The sequence below is a fragment of the Sus scrofa genome, chromosome 14 (assembly GCF_054392235.1).
Source record: "Sus scrofa isolate SSC_HxYL_T2T_F1_AM1 chromosome 14, Sscrofa_HxYL_maternal_Yorkshire_Landrace_v2.0, whole genome shotgun sequence".
NCBI classification, from domain to species: domain Eukaryota; kingdom Metazoa; phylum Chordata; class Mammalia; order Artiodactyla; family Suidae; genus Sus; species Sus scrofa.
Window position 1 is genome coordinate 94,150,770 of NC_139396.1, and position 21,619 is coordinate 94,172,388.

Consider the following 21,619-nt stretch of genomic DNA (forward strand, 5'->3'; position numbering starts at 1 on the left):
AGCTTCATCTTTGACCTATACCACAGCTCACGGCCAGATCTTTAACCAACTGAGCAGGGCCATGGATTGAACCCTCATCCTCATGGATACTAGTCGGGTTCATTACTGCTGAGCCACAACGGAAACTCCTGAAGATGTTCTTTTTGTCTTTGGCTTTCCCTATTTTCTTTCGGATGTATCTGTGTGTAGAATTATCCTACTTGAAGTGCTTTGAGTTTCTTCGATATATAGATTGTTTTTTAGCAAATGTGGGAAGATTTTACCATTATTCAAATTTTTTTCTGCTCTTTTCTTTCTCTCATCCTCCTGATATTCCTGCTTTCACGTAGATTGGTGCCTTTAAAGGAGTCTTAAAACCTCCAAGTCTTTGCTCATTTTTCTTTATTCTATTTTATATTTTAGAAATGCTTATATCTTTTCATCTAACTTGAGGTTCACTGATTCTCCTGCCAGTTCAGATCTACTGTTGAGCCTAATGAATTTTAAATTTATATATGTGTGTGTGTGTATATATATATATATGTGCATATATATATATATTTTTTTATATGTATATAGCGAGAGAGAGGGGGGGAGAGAGAGAGAGTCTTTTTGGGGCTGCACCTGTGGCATATGGAGGTTCCTAGGCTAGGGGTTGAATCAGAGCTGTAGCCGCTGACCTACACCACAGCCACAGCAATGCCAGATCCTTAACCCACTGAGGCCAGGGATCGAACCTGCATTCTCATGGATACTAGTCAGATTTGTTTCCACTGAGCCACGATGGGAACTCCTGATTATTATGTTTTTAACTCTGGAGTTTTCAGGTGTTAGTTTTCATAATTTCTCTTTATCAATATTCTCTGTTCAGTGAGGCATTATCTCCTCCATACTTCCCTTTACTTTTTTTTTCTGGTTGGACTCATAGCACATGCAACTTCTGGGGCCAGGAGTGAAACCTGCACCACAGCAGCGACCTAAGCCACAGCAATGACAATGCCAGGTCCTTAATCCACTGAGCCACAAGGTAACCCCATTCTCGACTTCTTTTTCTTTTTTCTTTTTTGGCCGCATCCATGGCATACGGAAGTTCCCAGTCCAGGGATCAAATCTGAGCTGCAGCTGCAATGTATGCCACAGCTGCGGCAACCCTGGATCTTTAACCTGCTGTGCCACAGCAGGAACTCCATCCTTACTTCTTTAAGCATGGTTTCCTTTAGTTCTTAGAACATAGAATAGCCATTTTGAAGTCTTTGGCATCTGGTCCCTTTCACAGGCATTTTCTGCTGCTATTTTTTCCCTTGCATATAGGTCACTGGTTCTTGGTCCTTTGCATGTCTTGTGATGTTGAAAACTGGACGTTTTAGGTAATATAGCAACTCAGGATAGATTCCTCTTGTCCCGGTCCAGAACTTGTGTTTGCTTTTGTGACTCGAGTGGGCTGTTTTGGTGAAGTCTGTTTCCTCTTCTGCAGCAGGAAGCCGTTGATATTGCCCCTCAGAGAGCCCAGCCATGATCATACACACAGTCACCCTGGACTGACAGTGCTTTTAGCAGGGCTCTGTTCGCTCTTTCCCTGATCTCTTAGTTGTGTGCTTCATTTGGTTTTACACTATTTCTATCAGGCTCTAATTACCGACCAATTGTTCTCTTGTCTTCAGCAATCTTCTGGGGCAGACTTGCTCACCATTCTGATTCAATTCTGACAAAGATTGTTTTTGAGGTCTTTTGAGTTTTTCTGATCCAGGAGGGCTCTTCTTAGCCCTTTTTCTGGTTCTCTGTGGGGCACTGGCTTGTCTGTAGTTTAGCTGGTTTTTCTGAAGAGCTGTTTTCAGGAATGCCCTTAGGCTTGACCTTTCTTACACACTGTTCAAATAAAGTCAGTTCCTTTGGGGAGTGCTCTGGAACTTTTTCTTAGGGACTGACTCTCCCCCCGACTGGGCAAACTGAGCCTATTCTCTGGGTGCCGGGCACAATGAGAAGACCGGCCTTCTTGCTCTGCCAGGTGGAACCTATGCCCTGAGCGAGCTGGGGTGAAGGTAGTTAAAGTCCCAGTGTTCTTGGGCTGTTGATTCTGGGACAGAGCCAGGACTGGGTGGGTATAGACTGGGTCATGGGAGGGAGCCCCAGATCTCACCACACTCACCAGGAATTTACATTTAGCTTCTTCAGCTTGGAGTTGGAGGGAATGGAAAATGCTGGCAGCTTGTCCCTCCCAGAGAGATATGGTAATCCTTGATTGGGAGCTGAGCAGAGAGGGAGCCCTGACTTCTTGGCCATATTTGCCTGGAGTGGAACTTTCATCAGCCTGAGCTGGAGTAGAGGGGACTGATGGGGGAGAAAGGGGTGGCCCAGTTGCCACAGATTCTCATTGTTCTTACCAAATTTTACTCATTTTTCTTGAATAAATGTTTCCTCATTGGTTGTATGCCCTTAGAAGAATTTCCAGAGACTTTGAAGAGTTGTTTTATAGTTTCCACCAGTTTTGTCTTGCTAGGAAGTGGTCCACGGAGTTCCTCACACTGACCTCCCGAAGTGGGAACCAGATTAGTTATTACTTACATAACTGCTACATTGGGCCTGGGGCAAATCCATGAAAAGCAGTTGGAAAAATCTCCCACACAAGTGGCTGGACATTCCATAGGTGTGAGAGTGAGAAAAATCACTTTTCTCTGCTTATACAGGAGAAAATCAGTCGCTCCTCCTTCCTTCCCTGAAAGGAGAAAAACCTTTGCTATTTGGAGACAGGATGGAAAGCACTCTGGGTTCTCTTAACTTCTGGCAATGTAAACACATCTCACCAGGGGTCAGATAAGCTCCAGCTTTTTGACCTAAAGATATCTTCAAGGTCCTGGCCCTCATTTTCCCTTGAAATATAAACATGTGCCTCCAGAGGTGGGCACATCTATTTGCAGCTCCCTGTCTATATAGTTGCAAATTAATTTTTCCAAGATTTGCTCTTAGCCCAGCATCCTAAGCTTTCAGCAAGTTTAAAAAACCACAACTCTGCAGAAACAAAACCATTTTCTCTCTACCCCACCATCCCACCTCTTGCGTTTCTCTGTATTTGGACACTGGTCACTTTTCCCATAATATGCTACTACTACATTGGTCATTTTGTTTGTCCCGACCCATGGGAGCTAGGCCTAAATCCATGGGGTTTGTCTTCAATAGCACTTACTCAGCAGGACTCTGAGGGCAGGATGAGGTCAGTCCCACTGTATTGGTCTTAGTCTCAGCCTCCAAGGCTCTTCCTGGTTTTAGTCAATGGAACAAATCTCATTTACCATAAAGCTCTACCTTAGACTGCCTGGTAGCATTCTCAGGTTTCTGTATTAACCTTGCCTACCTGGCCCAAGGCACACACCCAAGTCGAGCTGGCAATATTAATACTTTGCACAGACTTTGCCATGCCCTGCACAAAAGAAATCTCTGGCAAACTGTCATCCTTAGAAGTGGGCCCCGGTAAGTTAAAGCTGACCTGAATGCCTTTGAGGTGGAGGCAGGGTCATGGGTCACATCAGCTCCCGTGAGGATACATTTCATACCACTTTACTTTTTGCCTTTTCTAGGGCTGCTTCTGCGGCATATGGAGGTTCCCAGGCTAGGAGTCTAATCGGAGCTGTTGCCACCGGCCTACACCAGAGCCGCAGCAACACCAGATCTGAGCTGCGTCTGCCACCTACACCACAGCTCACGGCAACGCCGGATCCTCAACCCACTGAGCAAGGGCAGGGATCGAACCCGCAACTTCATGGTTCCCAGTCGGATTTGTTAACCACTGAGCCACGATGGGAACTCCCATACCACTTTTCTAATGGAACAACTCACCCTGTAGGTAAGCTTTCCCCAGAGTCCACATCTGAGGGGACTTGGTCTACCTGGGGTATTTATTTCCTTAAACCCTTGAAAGTGAAAGCCACCTCCAGGTGTAAGTCAGTGTTTTTACCAGAGATATGTTAATGCCTGCCTTTCATACAGGCACAGCCCCAGAGGCACACACCTGCACCCCTGGGAACAAAGAGTTTACAATTATTAGGGCCCCCAAGTGGGGCTATACGTTAGGCAGCACAAGTGGGCAGGATCCACACTGGGGCCTCCCTCCTCCCACCGGTTGATAGATTTGGGGACTCTGCACTTCAGCCCAGATAATTCAAGTGCGTTCAGTTCTTGTTTTCAGTGCAATTTCAAGCAGTCCTGTTCACGACACCAGTTCATCTGGAGGTGTCCTGTATGGAAAATGCAGGAGCTGGGTCTGTCCCCTCCTGTCCTGTCAGCTGTCAGGCAGCAGGCAGTTTGAGTTCAGGAGCGCTGGCAGAGGAGGGCGGTTAGGAAAGGGGGAGCAAGGCGGCTGGTGGGAGAGCAGCGAGGAGCAGCCTCCCGGCAGGAGGGCTGCAGGAGCAGACTCTGAAAAACACAGATCATTAATCCCTGCCCCACCCCCATCTCCCCGGTCTAAAGCTTCCCTCTCCGTGGGGGGCCTTGCTTTTTGCTTTCCTTCCATTGTCGCAAAATCAGCTTGTCTCATTCCTTTAACTTCACTGGTTTCTTCGTTCCTCCTCATCTCTCACCCAGACCTTTCCTCCAGGAAGTTTGGGTTCAAGAGAGGCTGAAAGCCTCCTCTCTAAACATGTTCACACAATTCAAACAGACTTAATTATTCAATATAAATTTCCTAACTTTTCAGGCAATCTGATCTGGGGTTATTGTTCAGGGAGCACAGAGAAAGATCCATTATGTGCAGGAGAATGGTCAGGGCAGAACTCTGAATTAAAAAACATTTGGACATAGATCTATATGGCCCCTGCCCTTATAGTTCTGACCGTGACCCACGGAAAAGGCTAGAGAGGGTCAGCCCCCCCAGGTGCTGGCTCCAGCTTCCTTACTGTGGTGTAAGGTGAAGGGGGAGTCAGACCAGCAGCTGATTGTTGAGTGACCTCTGCCCGAACCAGAAAAGGCACAAATTGCCCTGACAGCAAACAATCAGAAAGGCTGAACCTGAAAAGCCTACAGCCGCGAGTGGGTGGAGGGGCCATGCTTCTGGTGATTCGAAGCTTCCTCTTCTTTCTTCTTCTCTAATAATCCTGCCAGGAAAGAGTCAGGCTTTCCTGATCAGCAGTGGCCTCTTCAGAGAACAGCCCTTTTCACAGGCTTGTGCATACTATTCAGGCAGGTCCAGAGTGTTCTTGATCCATTTCCACAGCTCACGGCCCCACAAAAGGATGTCTTTCAACAGTTGCATAGTTGAGTTCTGCTCACGGAGCAAGAAGACCCCACTCATTTTCAGCTTAGCAGAGCTTGAAACCACAACAGGCATCGCTGAGCCAGGCCCCGGCAATTGAGGGAAACCTGGTGAATCTAGGATTCCCTCTGACTTCCCCACCTCCCCCAGCCCCCACAAAGCCAGCAGCTCTTCCTTGCTTGGGGCAGCCGCGGGGTGCAAAGCTGAACCGTTGCTTGGCTATCAGGGCCTTTCTTGCAAGGATTTTTTTTTTTTTTTTTTTTTTAAGGTCCTTTCACCTGTCATTCATAGAGTTGCACAGATGGGCAACCTGAGCTTATTAGCAAGCTAAAAAGCTGATTTTCAAAGTGTCACTGTGTCAAAAACTCATAAAATGGACCTTCATCTGGGAAGTGCCTCCCTTCTCATGCCCTTCTGGCATACTGCCTTTCCTCAGGCAAACGTCATAGCCAAAATCCAGCCCAGAGATTGTTCTGTCTTCCACACCTAGAGTCCAGTAAAATTTCAGGCTCCAATTTGATGGTAAGAAGCCAGTGGTTTCCTTCTCATTGCCAGAACCTCGGGGTCAAGGGCCATCTGTTTCAGCCACAGGTGGCAGAAAACAAGGGAATTCCATTAACACTGTTTTTTGCATCTTTCTCTGATTGAGAGGAGGTGACATATAACATCCATATCAATTTCTGCCATACATTCAGATGCAGTAGCGCAGAAAACAACACAAAGCCATTTTTAAACTGCTCTTTTTTCTACTGCAAAGTTTTGCACTGACTCCTGGCAGTGAAAGTCAGCATTTACAGGGATGAAAGTCACAGCTGCAGGGAGAAGTAGTTTCCTCCCTGGTGGGAAATACAGAAGGGAGGCAAAATGCAGGCTGCAGGGTGGCATTTTGGAGCGGCCCTCTCCTTTTCCCCCACTTCACCTCTGAGAGAAGGTGCCAGGGCTTTTCCGCTCACTCACCAGGGCTTCTCTCCGTATTCCTCAGTATTTCCATTTACCCCGTGTCCCATGTCCCCTCTCCACATGGCCCCAAAGTGCTGGCATCCCATAAAGCTGTCAACATGCCAATCTCCCATCCACTTCCCTGTTTCCCCCCTTGAAAAGGGACTAGTGTAGTGTCTTCTGGAACAGGAAGGGCAGCTGGGCTAGAAAAGGAGCTCGGAATCAGAAAGGAGCAGAGAAGAATCTCCAAAACAGTAATCCAGACTCCACTCCTGTGGTGCTGGCCAGCTTAGCATAGCTTACCTCGGACCTGCTCTGGCTGGGCCCAACCAGAGGAGAGCGCAAAATCCAAAAGTGCCTTTGGGGGTCCATTTTCCAAACTCCTCTCCCAACACCTGGGTAACACCTCCTAGTCCTTTCAACAGATCTGCTTCTAGTTCCCCACGGATCTTCAAATCCTGCTAACCCGCCTCTGGGCTCTCCTCTGTCTCTCCCAGTAAACCATGCAGCACACAGGGTCCCACCATCCTTGCCACCGTAACTATTGGGGCTTTTAGTATTCATCTTTATTGATTTTATTCTCATGCATGTAGGTATTCTAGATCAGAGGCAGGGTAGTTATTATTTATGCAATACTAAATAATATTATTATGGAAGTTAATAATAGCTGCGTCAGTACTCCTTGCTCAAGGGCTTTCCACTGGGGCCATGTGATGAAAGCCAGATGGAAAAAATCTCCAGGGCAGGGGCGGGGTGTGTCAGACACTCTGTAGGTGAGAGGTGGAGAAAAACGAATTTTCTTTGCAACTGCAAAGGAGGAGGAAGTGGAACCTTTGTTGCGTGGAAACAGGTCAGAAAGGATCCTGCGTTCTCCTTCTAACCTTTTGGAATTAAATACACCTCTACAAGAGCCAGAGCAACCCTGGTGACTCCAGTTTAATGACTTAGAACCATTCTAAGGTCTTGGGCCTCATTTCTCTGGAAATGTAAACACACCTTTAGGGTTCTGTAAATCTCTCTCAAGTCCTCTCACTACATAGTTGTCAGTTAACCTGAGGGTCCCAAATTTTCAGGAACGTTTATTCAGAAGGCCCCAACTCTTCAAAGATTCTGCTTCTCTTGCTAATAGTTTGCTCCATTGGTCCGCTGGTGAAGGATGGATGCACGATTCTCAAGATCCAGTCATCTGCTCAGCCCCAGGCAGTTCCATAAGCGTTGACTTTGCTGTTCTGCCTCTGAGCTCAGGCACAGTGCACGGGGCTGCCAGGCTAAGGCAGGAGGTGGTGGAGGCGGGGGAGACGGCCGTCTGGGCAAGAGGGTCGGTGAGTGAGCAGGGGGTGAGAAAACTTTGTGTGTATTAGTGGGAGCAGAGAGGGGATATTTCGTGAGTAGATAGAGAATGCCAGTCTTATACTCCTAAAAAGGAGGATGAGGTGGCTAAGGAAGCTAGGAAGCAAGTGTATTTAAAAGATATGTTGGAGCCCCCTTTCTGGGCTGAAACCCAAGAGAGGGAGGAAGAATGAGTGTGTGCATTTGTTCTCCGTGGGGTGGAAGGGCCATGTCTGTGTGGAAGGCACAGGGGAAGGTCAGATAACTTGATGGGCACACACCCACACTCTTTCTGCCAGAAGATAATCGGAGAAAACGTCTGGCTGCCTTGGGTCAGAGGTGCAGTGATGGATGGCTTAGTGTAAAGTTGGTGGTCGGGTCCTAGAGGCACTGACCAGATGACCCTCACATGTAAAGATCAGTCAGTGGTATTAGGCAAGACCTACTGCCTCTTTTACGATTTCTCAGGGGCGGGGGAGGGGGTAGAGTTCCCATCATGGCACAGTGGAAACAAGTCCACTAGGAACGATGAGGTCACGGGTTCGATCCCTGGCCTCGCTCAGTGGGTTGAGGGTCCAGTGTTGCCGTGAGCTGTGGTGTAGGTCGCAAATGCAGCTCGGATCTGACGTGGCTGTGGCTGTGGCGTAGGCCCGCGGCTGTAACTGTGATTGAACCCCTAGCCTGGGAACCAGCATGTCACATGGGTGTGGCCCTAAAAAGCAAAAAAAAAAAAAAAAAAAAAGATTTCTCAGAGGGGTGAACTTTACATTTCATTCCCAAGGCAGTGACCTTGTAGAAATATGTTCAAGTCCCACTGAGGTGCAGTCACACCTGCCCAGATGTGATATGAAGCCTGTGCTGAGGAAAAGGACATTCACAGTCTTAAAAAAGTTTATGTCGTTCCCGTCGTGGCGCAGCGGAAACGAATCTGACTAGGAACCATGAGGTTGTGGGTTCAATCCCTGGCCACGCTCAGTGGGTTAAGGATCCAGCATATCTGTGAGCTGCTGTGTAGGTTGCAGACATGGCTCAGATCTGGCATTTCTGTGGCTGTGGTGTAGGCTGGCAGCTACAGCTCTGATTTGACCCCTACCCGCGAGTGCGGCCCTAAAAAAAAAAAAGACCAAAAAAAAAAGTTTATGTCCTTTAAAGCTTCTAATAGCCTAGGTGTACTTCTTAGGAAAACACACTTAAAACACACTTATGTGACCTGTATCCCTGAGTGGCTTTTATCTTTAAAAAGTTACTATTTCAGGAGGCCAAAAGAGAGTCTGTAATCAACTTGAAAGCAGCTGGAACGAGGCAGACAGTCAGGGGAAAGTGAGAGTGTGTTGATGCAGAAATTCAGTGATGCTTTCCAGATTTGGTGGGAGAGAGGATGCCTGACAGGGCAGAGCAGCCTGCTTTGGGGGCTGGGGGCTGCCTGTGGGCACTGATAAGCTTCCCTGGATTCTGGGCAGATCCTTTTCATTATTCTCATTTCATTGTTCTCATTCTCACTCATTATTGGTGAGGCACCCAACCCCCACCTCCTTTAGTAGGAGGGGAACAGGCAAAGCTGAAGTTTTTGTGATGCTTTTTGGTAAAGTGTGTGTGTGTGTGTGGAGGGGGGTGGCGGGGCACATGCGCAGCTTGGAGCGAAAGACAGCATTGTGTGTGTTTATCTTATGATGCAAAGTAGAGCCCTTTTCCAGCTCCCTTCACACCCCAGAACCCAGTCCTCTTAGCAGGAAGCCCCTGCCAGGCTTAATCCAGCACCGCGCTGACCCAGCCCAGGGACCTGGGTGGATCCAGGCTCTTTCCGGAAAGACAGCTTTCTTCAACAAATGACAGGGATGACTCAAATATTCAGTGGGTTTATGCATTCTTTGCCTCTTCATATCCTGAGTTAATCTTACATCGATTTTAACGTTGATATGGACTTAGTGGCTTTATTCAGGAGAGATTGAAAGGCATTCGTTCTTAGGGATTTAACTGTAGATACCCATTTTGAATTGGAGCTGGAGGAGCTGTGACAGTTGTTCTCCTTCCCTCTGTGATTCCTTCATGCAATAAGGATGTCCTTCCTCTTCGAGAGGGGAGTGCCTGTCGTAACCATTTTAGGACAGATTTCCCCAGACAGTTAAAAATGAGCAACTCTAGTTCAAGCTTCTGCATCGCTTTCTTCTCATGGCATGTCCCTGACTTGACGTGATAAGGGTAAAGCTGCAGGAGCCCTGACGCCTTTTCTGTAAATGCCCATCCGTGGGGCTTCTAGCTTCCCAGCAGGTAAGGTTGAAAAAAAGATCCAGCTGGTATAAAATCCAGAAGCTTAGTCAAGCCTTTGGCCAGACAGGCATTTTGTCCACATTAGAAAATATGCGTTGGAGATAATGTCAAATGTCCTTGACGAAGTAGATTGATTAAAGAAGTGATTTGTTGCAGATTTTACAGAAAACCTTCTAAAAATGGCCTGAAAAAATAAGGGGAAGGTTTATCTTGTCATGAGAAGTTTGGAGGTAGGCAGCCCCTGGGGCCAGCGCAGAGGCTCAACGAGGCTGTCGGACACCTGGGCTCCTTCCTTCTTTCTGCTTTATCTTCCTGAGCGCGGGGGTCATTTGACATCATGCTTGTTACCTCATGGTCCCAAACTGGCCATGATCTCATCAGGATCCAGGGTGGGAGAAAGAATCAAGAATGAAAAGGTAGAAGATGAAGGAAGGGCCTTTCCCTCATGAGGCTCCTCTTCTCTTGGCAGTGGCGCCTGGCTGCCCCTATCTTGTTGACCACTATGAGGTCACATAGCCACCAGTTTTAAGTGAGACTGGAAAATTGAGTGCACAAGACACTTTCCTGCCTCCACCTTGGTGGAAGGCAAAGAAATAGGTGGTTGGGAATGTGGGTTGAACGTGCCAACCCACAATTTTGGCCACAAGGAGTCACAATCAAGTGTTAGTGAATAGAAAAAGCAGGGCTAGCAGTAAGCGTTACCTACATACATTGTTTTCTCCCAGGTTGGGAGAAGATCACGGTCAGGACTGGTATCTGATCAAATGGGCTGTGGAAGTTGGGAAAAGAAAAGTCGGGATTGGCTAAGAAACCCATCCATGTGCAGAACCAGTGTCCTACAAGAAGCCTTCAAAGTACTGATAAAGAGATGGAACAAAGGATGATCAAGTTTAATATCCCTCATTTGGGAAGAAAAGCGAAGAGTGCTAACATCGCTAAGAACTGATGTGTGTCAGATCTTCTTCCAGGTGCCTGTGGTTGTTTACCCACAATAGTGTGTGAGCCAAATGCTGTTTATTCATATTGAACAGTCGCTAGTGAATACTTGAAGAGGGCACGCAGTCAGCATGTGCAAGTAGAGGATTCGAGCCCAGGTCTGCCTGACCAGTTCCAGGACTCTCTTAGCCCATGCCGTCTTAGGTACCTGGAGGGCCCACAGGGCCAAGTCTGGCTCATCTTCCTTGTGATGGTCACGCCCAGGCACCCACAGACTTCTGAGAATGGCATTCAGGAGTGGGGCCCAGGAAGGCTGAGTCCCAATTCTATCAGTGATAGCCATTGTGTTGGGTTATGATTGCCTTCAACTACTGCTCCCCCACTAGAATGGGGGCCCTTGAGGGCGAGGACTGTGTTGGGTTCACTGTTGTAGCCCCGCTACCTGGCATGTGGTACTCAATAAATATTTGCTGGATAAGGAATGATGGAAGGACTGTGCTATTGCAATAGCAGAGTATTATGAGAGAGTCAGTCGGCATTTGAGCCAGTCTTCGTGGCAGGATTCTAAAACCCTGAGAGGTGGGGAAGAGAGCTGTAAGTGCAGGAAAAGGGGACAAGGTCCCCCAGGTGAGGGAGTACCGACTCTTCAAGGAGAGGCCAAGTCGAGGGAAAAGAAGTAACAATCCCTAATGACAGGTATTGGAGAAAAGATATTGTTGCCAAATATGATTGGGAGACATTGGGTTAAATAAGCTAGGTTTTCTGTTGCAGTTCTCAGAGCTTTGAACAAAGTCCCTGTGACAGCAAGCTGCGTTTTCCAAACATTGGGCCTTTGGGACCCTTTTCTTAGCATTTCATGGCATGAATTTTTCACAGAACATTTTCTAGGACGTGCTGGGCTAGTTCAGCTCCACATTTACGGATAAGGACACTGAGACTCAGGGAAGAGAGGTGGTATGTTCAAAGCCACATAGCAGAACTTGGATTCGAATCACGATCAGATCACCTGAGGTCCAGTGTAGTACTCCTTTGTAATGTGAAGACCATGTGGATTTAAAGGACAGCTTCTTCATTACAGGGAACTTTTATTTTTCCATTATTCAGACAAAACAGCAGCCTTGGTGCTCAAATCCCACCCCCGTTTTGTACAGTGGTACTTTCTATTCATCATCATGATGCCGAGCAGAGATGAGAGCTGCCAATCACAGTCATTGCCTTGTATATCCTCCAGAATCTTGGGAAGGAGGTTCATCTTAAATCAGCCCCAGGTTTGCCTGGAGGACAAAGAAGGGATGTTTTTCTGCACAGCCACTTTAAGGAGATAGAGAGACTGAAAAAGTCTGCAACCAGTGCTTCTCTCCCATTTTTTCCTAGCCCCCCTTACACCTGCTGTGCTAGGCAGAATGGGCCCCCACAGATGTCCACATCCGAATCCCTGGAACCTGTGAATATGTTACCTGACACGGCAGAAGGGACTTTGCAGATGTAATTAGGTTATGGACTTTAGGGAGATTATCCTGAGTTATATGGGTAGGCCCAATCTCATCACATGAGCCCTTAAAAGCAGAGAACTTTCTCTGGCTGGAAGCAGAAGTGAAGCAACAGAAGGACAAGTCAGAGAGAACTGAAGTGTGAAAAAGATTCCATGCTGTCTTTGAAGATAAAGGGGGCAACATGATAAGAAATGCAGGTGGCTTTATGTTGCTGAGAAGAGGCTCCTGGTTGACAGCCATGGAGGGAAGAGGGACCTCAGTCCTACAACCACAAGGAACTGAATTCTGCCAAAAACCTGAATGAGCATGGAAGCAGATTCTCTCCCAGAGCCTCCAGTCAGACCCCAGGGCATGAGTGCTGGAGCAGAGGAACCAGGAGAGTCCACCAGACTTCTGACCTATGTAGACTGTGAGATAATAAATCGGTGTTGTTTTAAGCCACTAATTTATTTAGACAGATTTAGAAAACACACACACCTGGATAAAGTCATTAACATATCCAGAGTGGAAGAGGCAAAGGGAATAGAGGTTAGAAAAGGGCACCACCGGGCCTGAAGGGCTTTGGGGCTGAGTGTGAATTCATTTTAGTGTTTTGTAAAAAGATCAGCTGGTTTGAGTCATTCACATCCCTCCCTCCATGGGGGCCTCCCTGTATCTATCTCTAAGAGGCAAGGCTGCTAGGAACTCAAAGGGCTCCCTAATAGGGCTGATTATATGTCTTTTCAAACATATCTTTGTGCTGTGACAGCCACATAGGTCTCCGTCATAAATGGCCCAAGACCTTTGTAACGCAACTGCTGGTCCATACTAGAGGATATAACTCACTTGAAAAAAAAATGGGAGCCTCTAATTTACTAATCCTGACAGGTTGAAGTGCAGTTATTAAAGAAGATAGCAACTAAGGACTCCCGCTGTTGAGGGAAGCCTTTAGTTTTTCAACAGAGGGCACTTCCCAGAAGGGGAGGATTTGTCTGGGAATCCAAAATAAACATCCCCGTGCCTGAGAAGGAATTTCAGCTTCCATGGTAGATAGCCTGACTACCCTTAGATCTACAGCCAGTTTCTGAGTCTTGGTACTCTTTTGTTTCTAAATGCGGAGGAACGTGTTTGCATTCTTTTATTTTACTGACATAAAAGGTTGACCTGGAGAGGTGCTTGGTTTTGCCAGCCCGAAACCTCTCTCCTTTTTGTTCCCATTTTGTTTGATTATCTGAACCTATTTAAGGTTATAATACAATAGATCTAATTATTTAAAGTCATGGAAAATTTTGCACAGCATCTAATCTCAGATGAGACACACATTGTTACAGAGTACTTTCACTTTTAAAAGTTCAGGATTCATTTTAATGTTAAAGAAATTTGGAAATTCTGTCCTGGATAAAAGTGCCGTTTAAAATAAGGGAAGCTTCTTGGATTACTTAGAACAAAACATCCTTTTTTATTTAACCTGAGTCTATCTGCAGGCTGTTTTATTCATGCTCCATTGTTATCTCTAATGTACTTAGAAGATACTTTTCCCACAGTGTGATTCAATACAGGCGCCCAAAAAAGATGCTCTCAGATTTCATGTGTCCGGGTAATTAGCTGAGTTTGAGTGGCTCAGTTAAACCATTTGAAGGTCAATAATGCATGAATTTCTGGCAGACCGCCTAGCACAGAGTCTGTAAACACACTTGTACAGGGACTAAACACATGTAGAGTAGAAAAAATTTTGTGTTTTAAATATCAAGTAGTGTTAAGATTAGTTTTGTCTACAATTTAATCTTACAGCAAATTCAGGTTTTAATGTGAAACAGATGAGTTCTGATGTGAATGCTTTCCAAATTTCCAAAGAAATATTTCCTCTTTTGTGCATATTTGCTGACACAGTTTCCTAGGGACCTTACAATCAAATTCAAGCACCCTAGATGAAAATGTCAGTGTTTAGATTCCAGGAGAAGGCCCTCTTTGAATTTGCTTAGGTGCCTTAAAAGCCTAAGATAAATGTAAATATTGCATGGTAGTTTTTTTTTCCCTAAAGGTAAAATTTTTACGGAAAACTTTCACTTTGTTCCTGAAATTTAACTAGAGCATTCAGTTATCAAAACAAACACTCGATTTTAGTACTCTTTTACTTCAAAGCTTTTTTTTCAGTGGACAGAGCAAACACAGGTTCAGGATAGGCAGATTGTATCTTGATTTTGGTTCTCCCTTTCTCACTTGGAGAGTGCAAAGTGTAGGCTTGTAATTTTACTGAAACTCCAACTGACTGGAATGCAGATTTAGGAATCCTGTGTCCCTGGTTGAAGATTTCTCTAGTACCACAGCTCCTGGAGATCGTTTGCTTGGTCTCTACTGGTTGCCTTCTCTGGGTCTGGTGAAAAGGCAGTCCATATTTGTCTTGAATGTACCTCTTGCTATTTCTACACTGGGGCAGGAGTATTCACGCCTCATGAACTGTCTAGGAAATAGCTCTTGCAGCCATTTTTCTTTGCTGTTAGAAAACAGCCAGGCTAGAAACCTCAGGTTGGAAAAAACCTGAGGCCCGTGGAGGAGGCCTTGGTGTCCTGACATAAAGAAACCACCTCTTTTTTCCTCAGAGTTTTGATGAGGTCTTTGATTGTGCTGGATTATTGTTGAGCTTTTGTCACCAACTCCAGGAACAAGCCATGCTTCCAGGGGGTTCTGCTCCTGTTGGCCATGGGGCTCTTCTAGACCACAGCTCTTGGGTGCCAGAGCGGAAATTGATTGCCTGAGGTTGTATGATCTTATGTCCATCACACAGGAAGCTGGTTCTAGTCACGGTTTTAGGATCCTGAGCTCAGAGGAGACTGTCCTGGACTTCACTGGATATCATCTGCTTTTGGTAGTTAAGAGAACCCTATTTTCATTTGCTGTCTGGGCATCTACATGCTACGTGTGTTTAATTTGCCTTACACTGTTTTATCTTCCCTAGAAAAAGTGGGCTTTTAAAGAATAATTGTTTTAAAACTCATATAACATAACCCCATATCTTGGAAGATATGAGGAAGATATATATATATATACACACACCCCAACTGAATCTTTCAGGAATACAGCAGGGTAGCAATAAAAATGTCCTTTACAGAAAGGGTGGCATTATATGTGACAGGTTCTACTTTGTTGGTATTTTTTGAGAAACCAGTCTTTCGGTATAAACACTTCTCCCATTTCTGCAGCACCTAAGAGTATAAGACTGTGTGAACAGAGAGAACGTTGTTGTGAACTGTTTACTCTGGCCCACAGGCTCTTCTAGCCTTCTGATCCCTGCTTTAGTTCAAGGGTCAGAGGTCCACAGCAGGCCTGCACTTAAGGGTGCCTTTCAATCACTCCATACTTGCTGAGGATAAAGCCAAAGGGCTGGCCTTCTCTTCTTGTGAAATCTAGTTACATCTATAAGGGGGATCTTCTCCACTGAAAGTTTAATTTTTTCGTGGAAAACTGTAAGGGTGACTGCATTCCAAAACCCAAGTGCCAAAGTAACTGAAATAAACTGTGGCTGCAGCTGGAAAATGATTCTTGCTTTTATCACAGATGTTCTCATGTCAGGCAGGCTTCGCTCTCCTTTCCTGCATAAAAGAACTCTTGATGATTTATGCACCTGAAGACGTATCTTAGCAACGGCTGTGAAGAAAATGTACTGAGAAACTTTCTCTAGGCTTTGTCTAGAGGGAGCTCCAAAGCAGAGGTTAAATGCGATTTTAACATGTTCTCTAAAAGACAGTTGTCTTTCTAGTTGGTAGTAGATATGTTTACTCTTTTAAAATAAACATCCCCACACTACAGTAAGAATTATGAATAAAAGTTCTAAAAGTGTCTTTGGATTTGGCAGGCAATGTTAGGACTCTAAGAAAAAGTTGGGATTTTTAAAATGTAAGAAAAAATTCTGTTTCTCATACATTTCCGCTTGTTAATAAAAAGTAGTCTTTTCTGTAAAATCTATTTTCTTTAACTTTTATTTGGAAGTAGTTATAGATATACAGGAGATTGTGAAGAAGTGTACAGGAACAGCCCATGCACCCCTTCCCACAGTTCCATAAAAAATTCAATTTTGACTATTCATTTTCCTATGAAAGAGGAAACAAGCTTAAGGATTGAACTGGAAACGGGCATCTTCAGGTCTAGCCTAAAGGCGTAGTGGGGATCCCTCACTGGACCCTAGGACAGCTTTCTGTTTTCATTTGCATAGAAATGGGCAGCCACCGGCAGGGGGCGCAGCAAGAGCATCAGACATGTACTGAGTTTCTAGCTGCGCTCATCTCGAAAAGTCTCTGGCCTTCACTCCCCCAACTCCAATCTCAAAGTTCCAAGTGACTGGGTTTAAGCTAGGGCTGAGATGAGGCTTGAGTATATATAGTGTGGTTGAGCAAATTCTTTTTAGGTTTTGCCCTTATCTTTCTAGGAGAGGAGAACTTTTCCCTCCTTTTTGAATTAAGGGCTTCTAAGTCCACATCAAGTGGGGACAGGCAATCACATACAAGAAAAAAAGTCACTTAGACTGTCTTGGAAGATGAGGAATAGGGTTTGTTTTAAATTAAGCACATGGAGTTATGTTTAAGAAGCATAAACAAGAGTGAAAGGGCAATTTAATACTGTATTTTGTCAGGTTGAGGAGGGAGATGAAAGAGAAGAAAGTAATCTCAGATGTGGAGGGAAAAAAGAAAAGCAAAGGGGAATGAAGATAAGGAGAAAGGCTTATTACTCTTAGCTCAGAGGTAGAGTTTCTAGGAGGATTTTGAATTTTAGGTTAGTGTTCCCCTCTTAACAATAAGTTTCATAGCATCATCTCTTATCACCACTCTTTGAAATGCTAATTGATTAGCCATTCATTCTAGCTTCTCAGAATGCTATAGGTATCTTGGCATCGCCCAGTAAGACAGCACCAAGCAGGCCAAGAGAAGATCCTTCCCTAGGCTGCCAAAGCAGACAGCAGTTCTGCCCTGTGTTGTGACTTTCCAAGGTCAAAGATGCCCCAACTTGCTAAATAGAGACGCTTAAGGAAACAAGGAAACAGGCCAGTGTGATCTTTAATAACAGCTGCTTATCAGTTTCCTGCTGCAGATACAATGAGTACTATGAGCCTCTGACCAGCTTTGGCTGCAACCTTCACACCCAGCCAGTATATTTAAAAGTAGCCAAACTTTAGCATTGCTATCATTAACACCCTAATGGGCTGCCACTCCAAAGAGCAGACCTCAGACCTGCAGCATGGACATCACCTGGGAGTTTGTTAGAAATGCAGAATCATAGGCTCCGTTTCAGATCTTCTGAATCAGAATCTGCACACTGGCACAATCGCCTAGTGATTCTCATATGCACATTAACGTTTTAGAAGCACTGTTGGCCTCCTAGACTCTTATCCTTTTCTATTCCAGATTGCTACTTCATCTGTAATCAGAAATCACACTTAAATCACCTTGAGACCCAAGGCTCCTGCGTAATCTTTGTATGAATTTTTAAATTTCCTAGCGTGCTCTAAGAGTAACTCCTCAAACTCCCTTTCTACCCTTCACCTCCGCATTTCCGTTTTTTTCCTCCTCCCATTCCTATTTTCTTTCCCCCTAACTTTGCGGAGATCACATGACCTTCTTATGCTAATGTTTTTTTCCTTCTATGCCTTGATATATTTCTGGTCTTCTGCCACCCTCTATTGTCTCAAGTCTCAGATAAATTAATATCCTTCTCATTTTTTTTCTTTTCTTCTTTTTTTGACAGGCAAGTAGGATGTATTGGTGAGCGTTAAGGAGGGGACAATGCCACCAAGGATCTCATGAGTGCAGGGCCCACCATTTGTCCAGGGGGCTGAGATTAGGGATATATTTGACCCCACAGCCATCCGAGATAAGCCGCTTTTCTGCCACCATGTTTTCAAATTCATCTGTGTGGAACTTAGTAAATCCCCACTTCTTAGAGATGTGGATCTTCTGGTGGCCAAGGAACTTGAACTTGGCTCTGCGTAGTGCCTCAATCACATGCTCCTCGTTCTGCAGCTGTCTGGAGCCTGTATTGGGGACAGCATGCCAGTCATGAATGTCTACTGGAAAGGGCTGTCTCCAAGGTCCCTTAGGGCAACCTATACAGGCAACAGGGTGCATACACTACCGGGGCTGCTGTTTGCAGCCATTGCACACCAGGCCCCCATGGGGAAAAGGGCACTGGTCAGCTTAATTGGCTGCAAATATCCTTCTCATTTCTAAGAAAGTTCTTTTACCTGTGCATGTGTTTTTTTCCTCTTTGCCCTCATTTGGGATCTTGCTGTCTGACTGACTTCTCCCTCCCAGAATCATTTTCATCATATCCACTAAGCCCTTTTTGTATCCAAACGTAGAGAGCTCTTTTAAGAAAATCTTAACATACACATACATTCACCTTCATTTGATCATACTCCTTTCTGGGTTGGGTTCTTTTTCTACTCTTTCACAATCAGATTTTTCCAACAAATGGTCTGAGAACAGTGCTTTACAATTAGGGCAGTTTTGACCTCCAACCCTTTCCTTTCAGAGACATTTGGCAATGTCTGGAGACACTTTTGGTTGCTGTAACTGTGGGAGATGCTCTTGGCACCTAGAGGCTGAGGATGCTACTAAATATCCTACAATGCACAAGACAGCCACCCCCACCCCCGCCGCAGGAAATAATTCTCTAGTTAGGGTGATCAACCACCCTGGTTTGCCTTCAGCTTTCTGTTTATAGCACTGAAAACCCTGTGTCCCAGAAAACCCTTCATTCCTGAGTATACTGGGATGATTGGTCACCCTTTATCTGGCCCCCAATGTCAGAAGTACCAAAGATGAGAAATCTTGCTCTAGGGGGAAGACCCATTAACTTCGATTTTTTTCACCCATTCCCTTTCTTTCAATCTGACATTTAATTTCTGTTCTTTCCCATGAAAACAATTCTCTTGAAAGTTTCCAGTGGTCACCTTGTTCCAAGCAAGTAATCCAGTTGCCTCTTCTCCTCCCTCAACTTTTTTGTTCTCTCTTAAACATTGACCCTGTTGATTTGCTGTTCTTTTGGAAATCTTTTTTTCCCCTTCTCATACTCTTGGTTCTCTCTTCCTATCCTCATTACTGTGCCTTCTCTCATTTGTGGATCCCTATTTCTACTATCTCTTAAATATAGATAGTTCCTCATATAACTGTTTCTTGACTCTCTCTTTTTTACTCTTTCTGTTAAAAGAATGTATTTCACTCCTTAGCTTCAGCTCTCTCTCTTTTTTTTTTTTTTTTTTTTTTTTGTCTTTTTGCCTTTTCTAGGGCTGCTCCTGCAGCATATGGAGATTCCCAAGCTAGGGGTCCAACCGGAGCTGTAGCCACCGGCCTCCACCAGAGCCACAGCAACGCGGGATTCCAGCCACATCTGCAGCCTACACCACAGCTCACGGCAACGCCAGATCCTTAACCCACTGAGCAAGGCTAGGGATGGAACCTGCAGCCTCATGGTTCCTAGTCGGATTGTTAACCACTGCGCCAGGAGGGGAACTCCTCAGCTCTCATCTTTATTGGTTGATTTCCAAATTGCTTTCCTGAGCCTTAGTCCTTCATTTCCAATTAAGTGAGGGGAGTTCCCTTGGCTATCCAGCAGAACCTAAAACTCAGCGTGACTAATGGCACATTAAGAAGAACAATTTAATATACTGGCAAAGAGGAAAAACGATACAGACTAGCTTACAATTCCAGCCTTATTTTCCACTTTGGTCTAATACAACCCTTGAGCTCTGTCTAGCCAGGATAACTATCCATGCTCTTATATATCTTCCCTCCTTCCATGATTATGCTCCATGTATTCCTGCAAATTGGAAGTCACTTCCATACTTTCCTTCTTCAAAGCTTCCTTATCACTCTGATTAGGAAAGTGTGGAATGACAAAAATACTGGATTAGGAGTCAGAAGACTTATTTCTCTCTCTCTCTCTTTTTTTTTTTTTTTTTTTTTTGTCTTTTTAGGGCCACACCCAGGGCACATGAAAGTTCCTAGGCTAGGTTTGAATTAGAGCTGTAGCTGCTGACCTGCACCACAGCTCACAGCAACGCTGCATCCTTAACCCACTGAGCAAGGCCAGGGATCAAACCCATGTCCTCTTTCACACTAGTGGGATTCATTACTGCTGAGCCACAATGAAACTCCTCAGAAGACATATTTCTGTCACATTACTTGCTTTTAGGCCTTGGGGACAATTAAATCAGCTTTTTATGGCGTGCACTCTCTCTCTCTCTCTCTCTGTATATATATATGTATGTATTTTTTTTAAGGGCCACTGCCTTGGCATATGAAGGTTCCCAGGCTAGGGGTTGAATCAGAGCTGTAGCTGCCGGCCTACACCACAGCCACAGCAACACGGGATCCAAGCCTCATCTGTAACCTATACCACGGCTCACAGCAATGCCAGATCCTTAACCCACTGAGAGAGGCCAGGGAATGAACCTGCGTCTTCACAGATACCAATCAGATTCATTTCCACTGAGCCACTATGGGAACTCCTATATTTTAAATAATAATCCTGTCCATGCCTATCTCAGGTAGCTAACATGAAAACAAAGTGCTTTGAAAGATGTGAATTGCTGTATAAGCATTGTCTCACCTGAACTCCATTGGCACTTTGTACCTTTCTCATGGAAACCTACTATCTATTGCTTATCAAGTAGTGACAAATATTAGACTTCTTAAAAGCGGATATCATGATGTAAGCCTTTTTCTTCTGTTGTTTCAATCACAGTTCATTCATGTTAACAGACTGAGTAAAGACTGATGAATAGCAATTTACCTCCCAGTCAGTCTTTATAATTATTCTTGATTCACTAATTCCAATTTTTTTTCCCCTTTTTTAGGGCCACTCCCGCGGCATATGGAGGTTCCCAGGCTAGGGGTCCAATTGGAGCTGTAGTCGCTGGCCTACACCAAGCCATAGCAACGCGGGATCCGAGCCGCATCTGCGACCTACACCACAGCTCACAGCAACGCCGGCTCCTTAACCCACTGAGCAAGGCCAGGGATTGAACCCACAGCCTCATGGTTCCTAGTTGGATTCGTTAACCACTGCACCACGACAGGAACTCCCTCAAATATTTTATACTAAATCTAATTTATCACCCTTTTTCTTTTCCAAATCTCCAATTTAGGTGATGTCTTTCCAGTGCAGATGAATCCAATAGCTCAATCTCAGTTTATACCTTTGGCTGAAGTTCTTTGCTGTGCTGTATCTGATATGAATGCTGCTCAGATTGTAGCAACACAGGGATCACTATTGGAATATCTGATGAAACATTACCCAGGTAGAGTAACAAGTCTGTTTCTATTAGTTCATTGCATGTGTTTGGTTTCTATTTATAAATGATCTTAAGCACATAAATAGACTGGGTGATACTCAATTTTTTTCTGTTATAGAACCCTATATTAGAGCCCTGCTAGAAAACGGCCTGCATCAACAAATGTGA

General features: G+C 45.1%; 1 protein-coding gene and 1 non-coding gene across 4 annotated transcripts in view; one reads left to right on the forward strand and one right to left on the reverse strand.

Annotated features, from left to right (window-relative positions):
• STOX1 (storkhead box 1) overlaps nucleotides 1-21,619 on the forward strand; it is a 56,943-nt gene that overhangs the window by 24,261 nt on the left and 11,063 nt on the right. For 2 of the 3 annotated variants that reach the window (XM_084997091.1, XM_001928627.6), the window contains exon 2: nucleotides 21,305-21,457. In XM_084997091.1, the coding sequence (XP_084853217.1) occupies nucleotides 21,305-21,457 (153 nt within the window). Of the gene's footprint in view, nucleotides 1-20,101; nucleotides 20,469-21,044; nucleotides 21,458-21,619 lie in introns of those variants that run through there. The other variant, XM_084997092.1, reaches the window with a different exon arrangement.
• On the reverse strand, nucleotides 18,232-18,364 carry LOC146396858 (small nucleolar RNA SNORA70). The gene has a single exon (XR_014828601.1). It is a non-coding gene; the product is annotated as a small nucleolar RNA SNORA70 (small nucleolar RNA).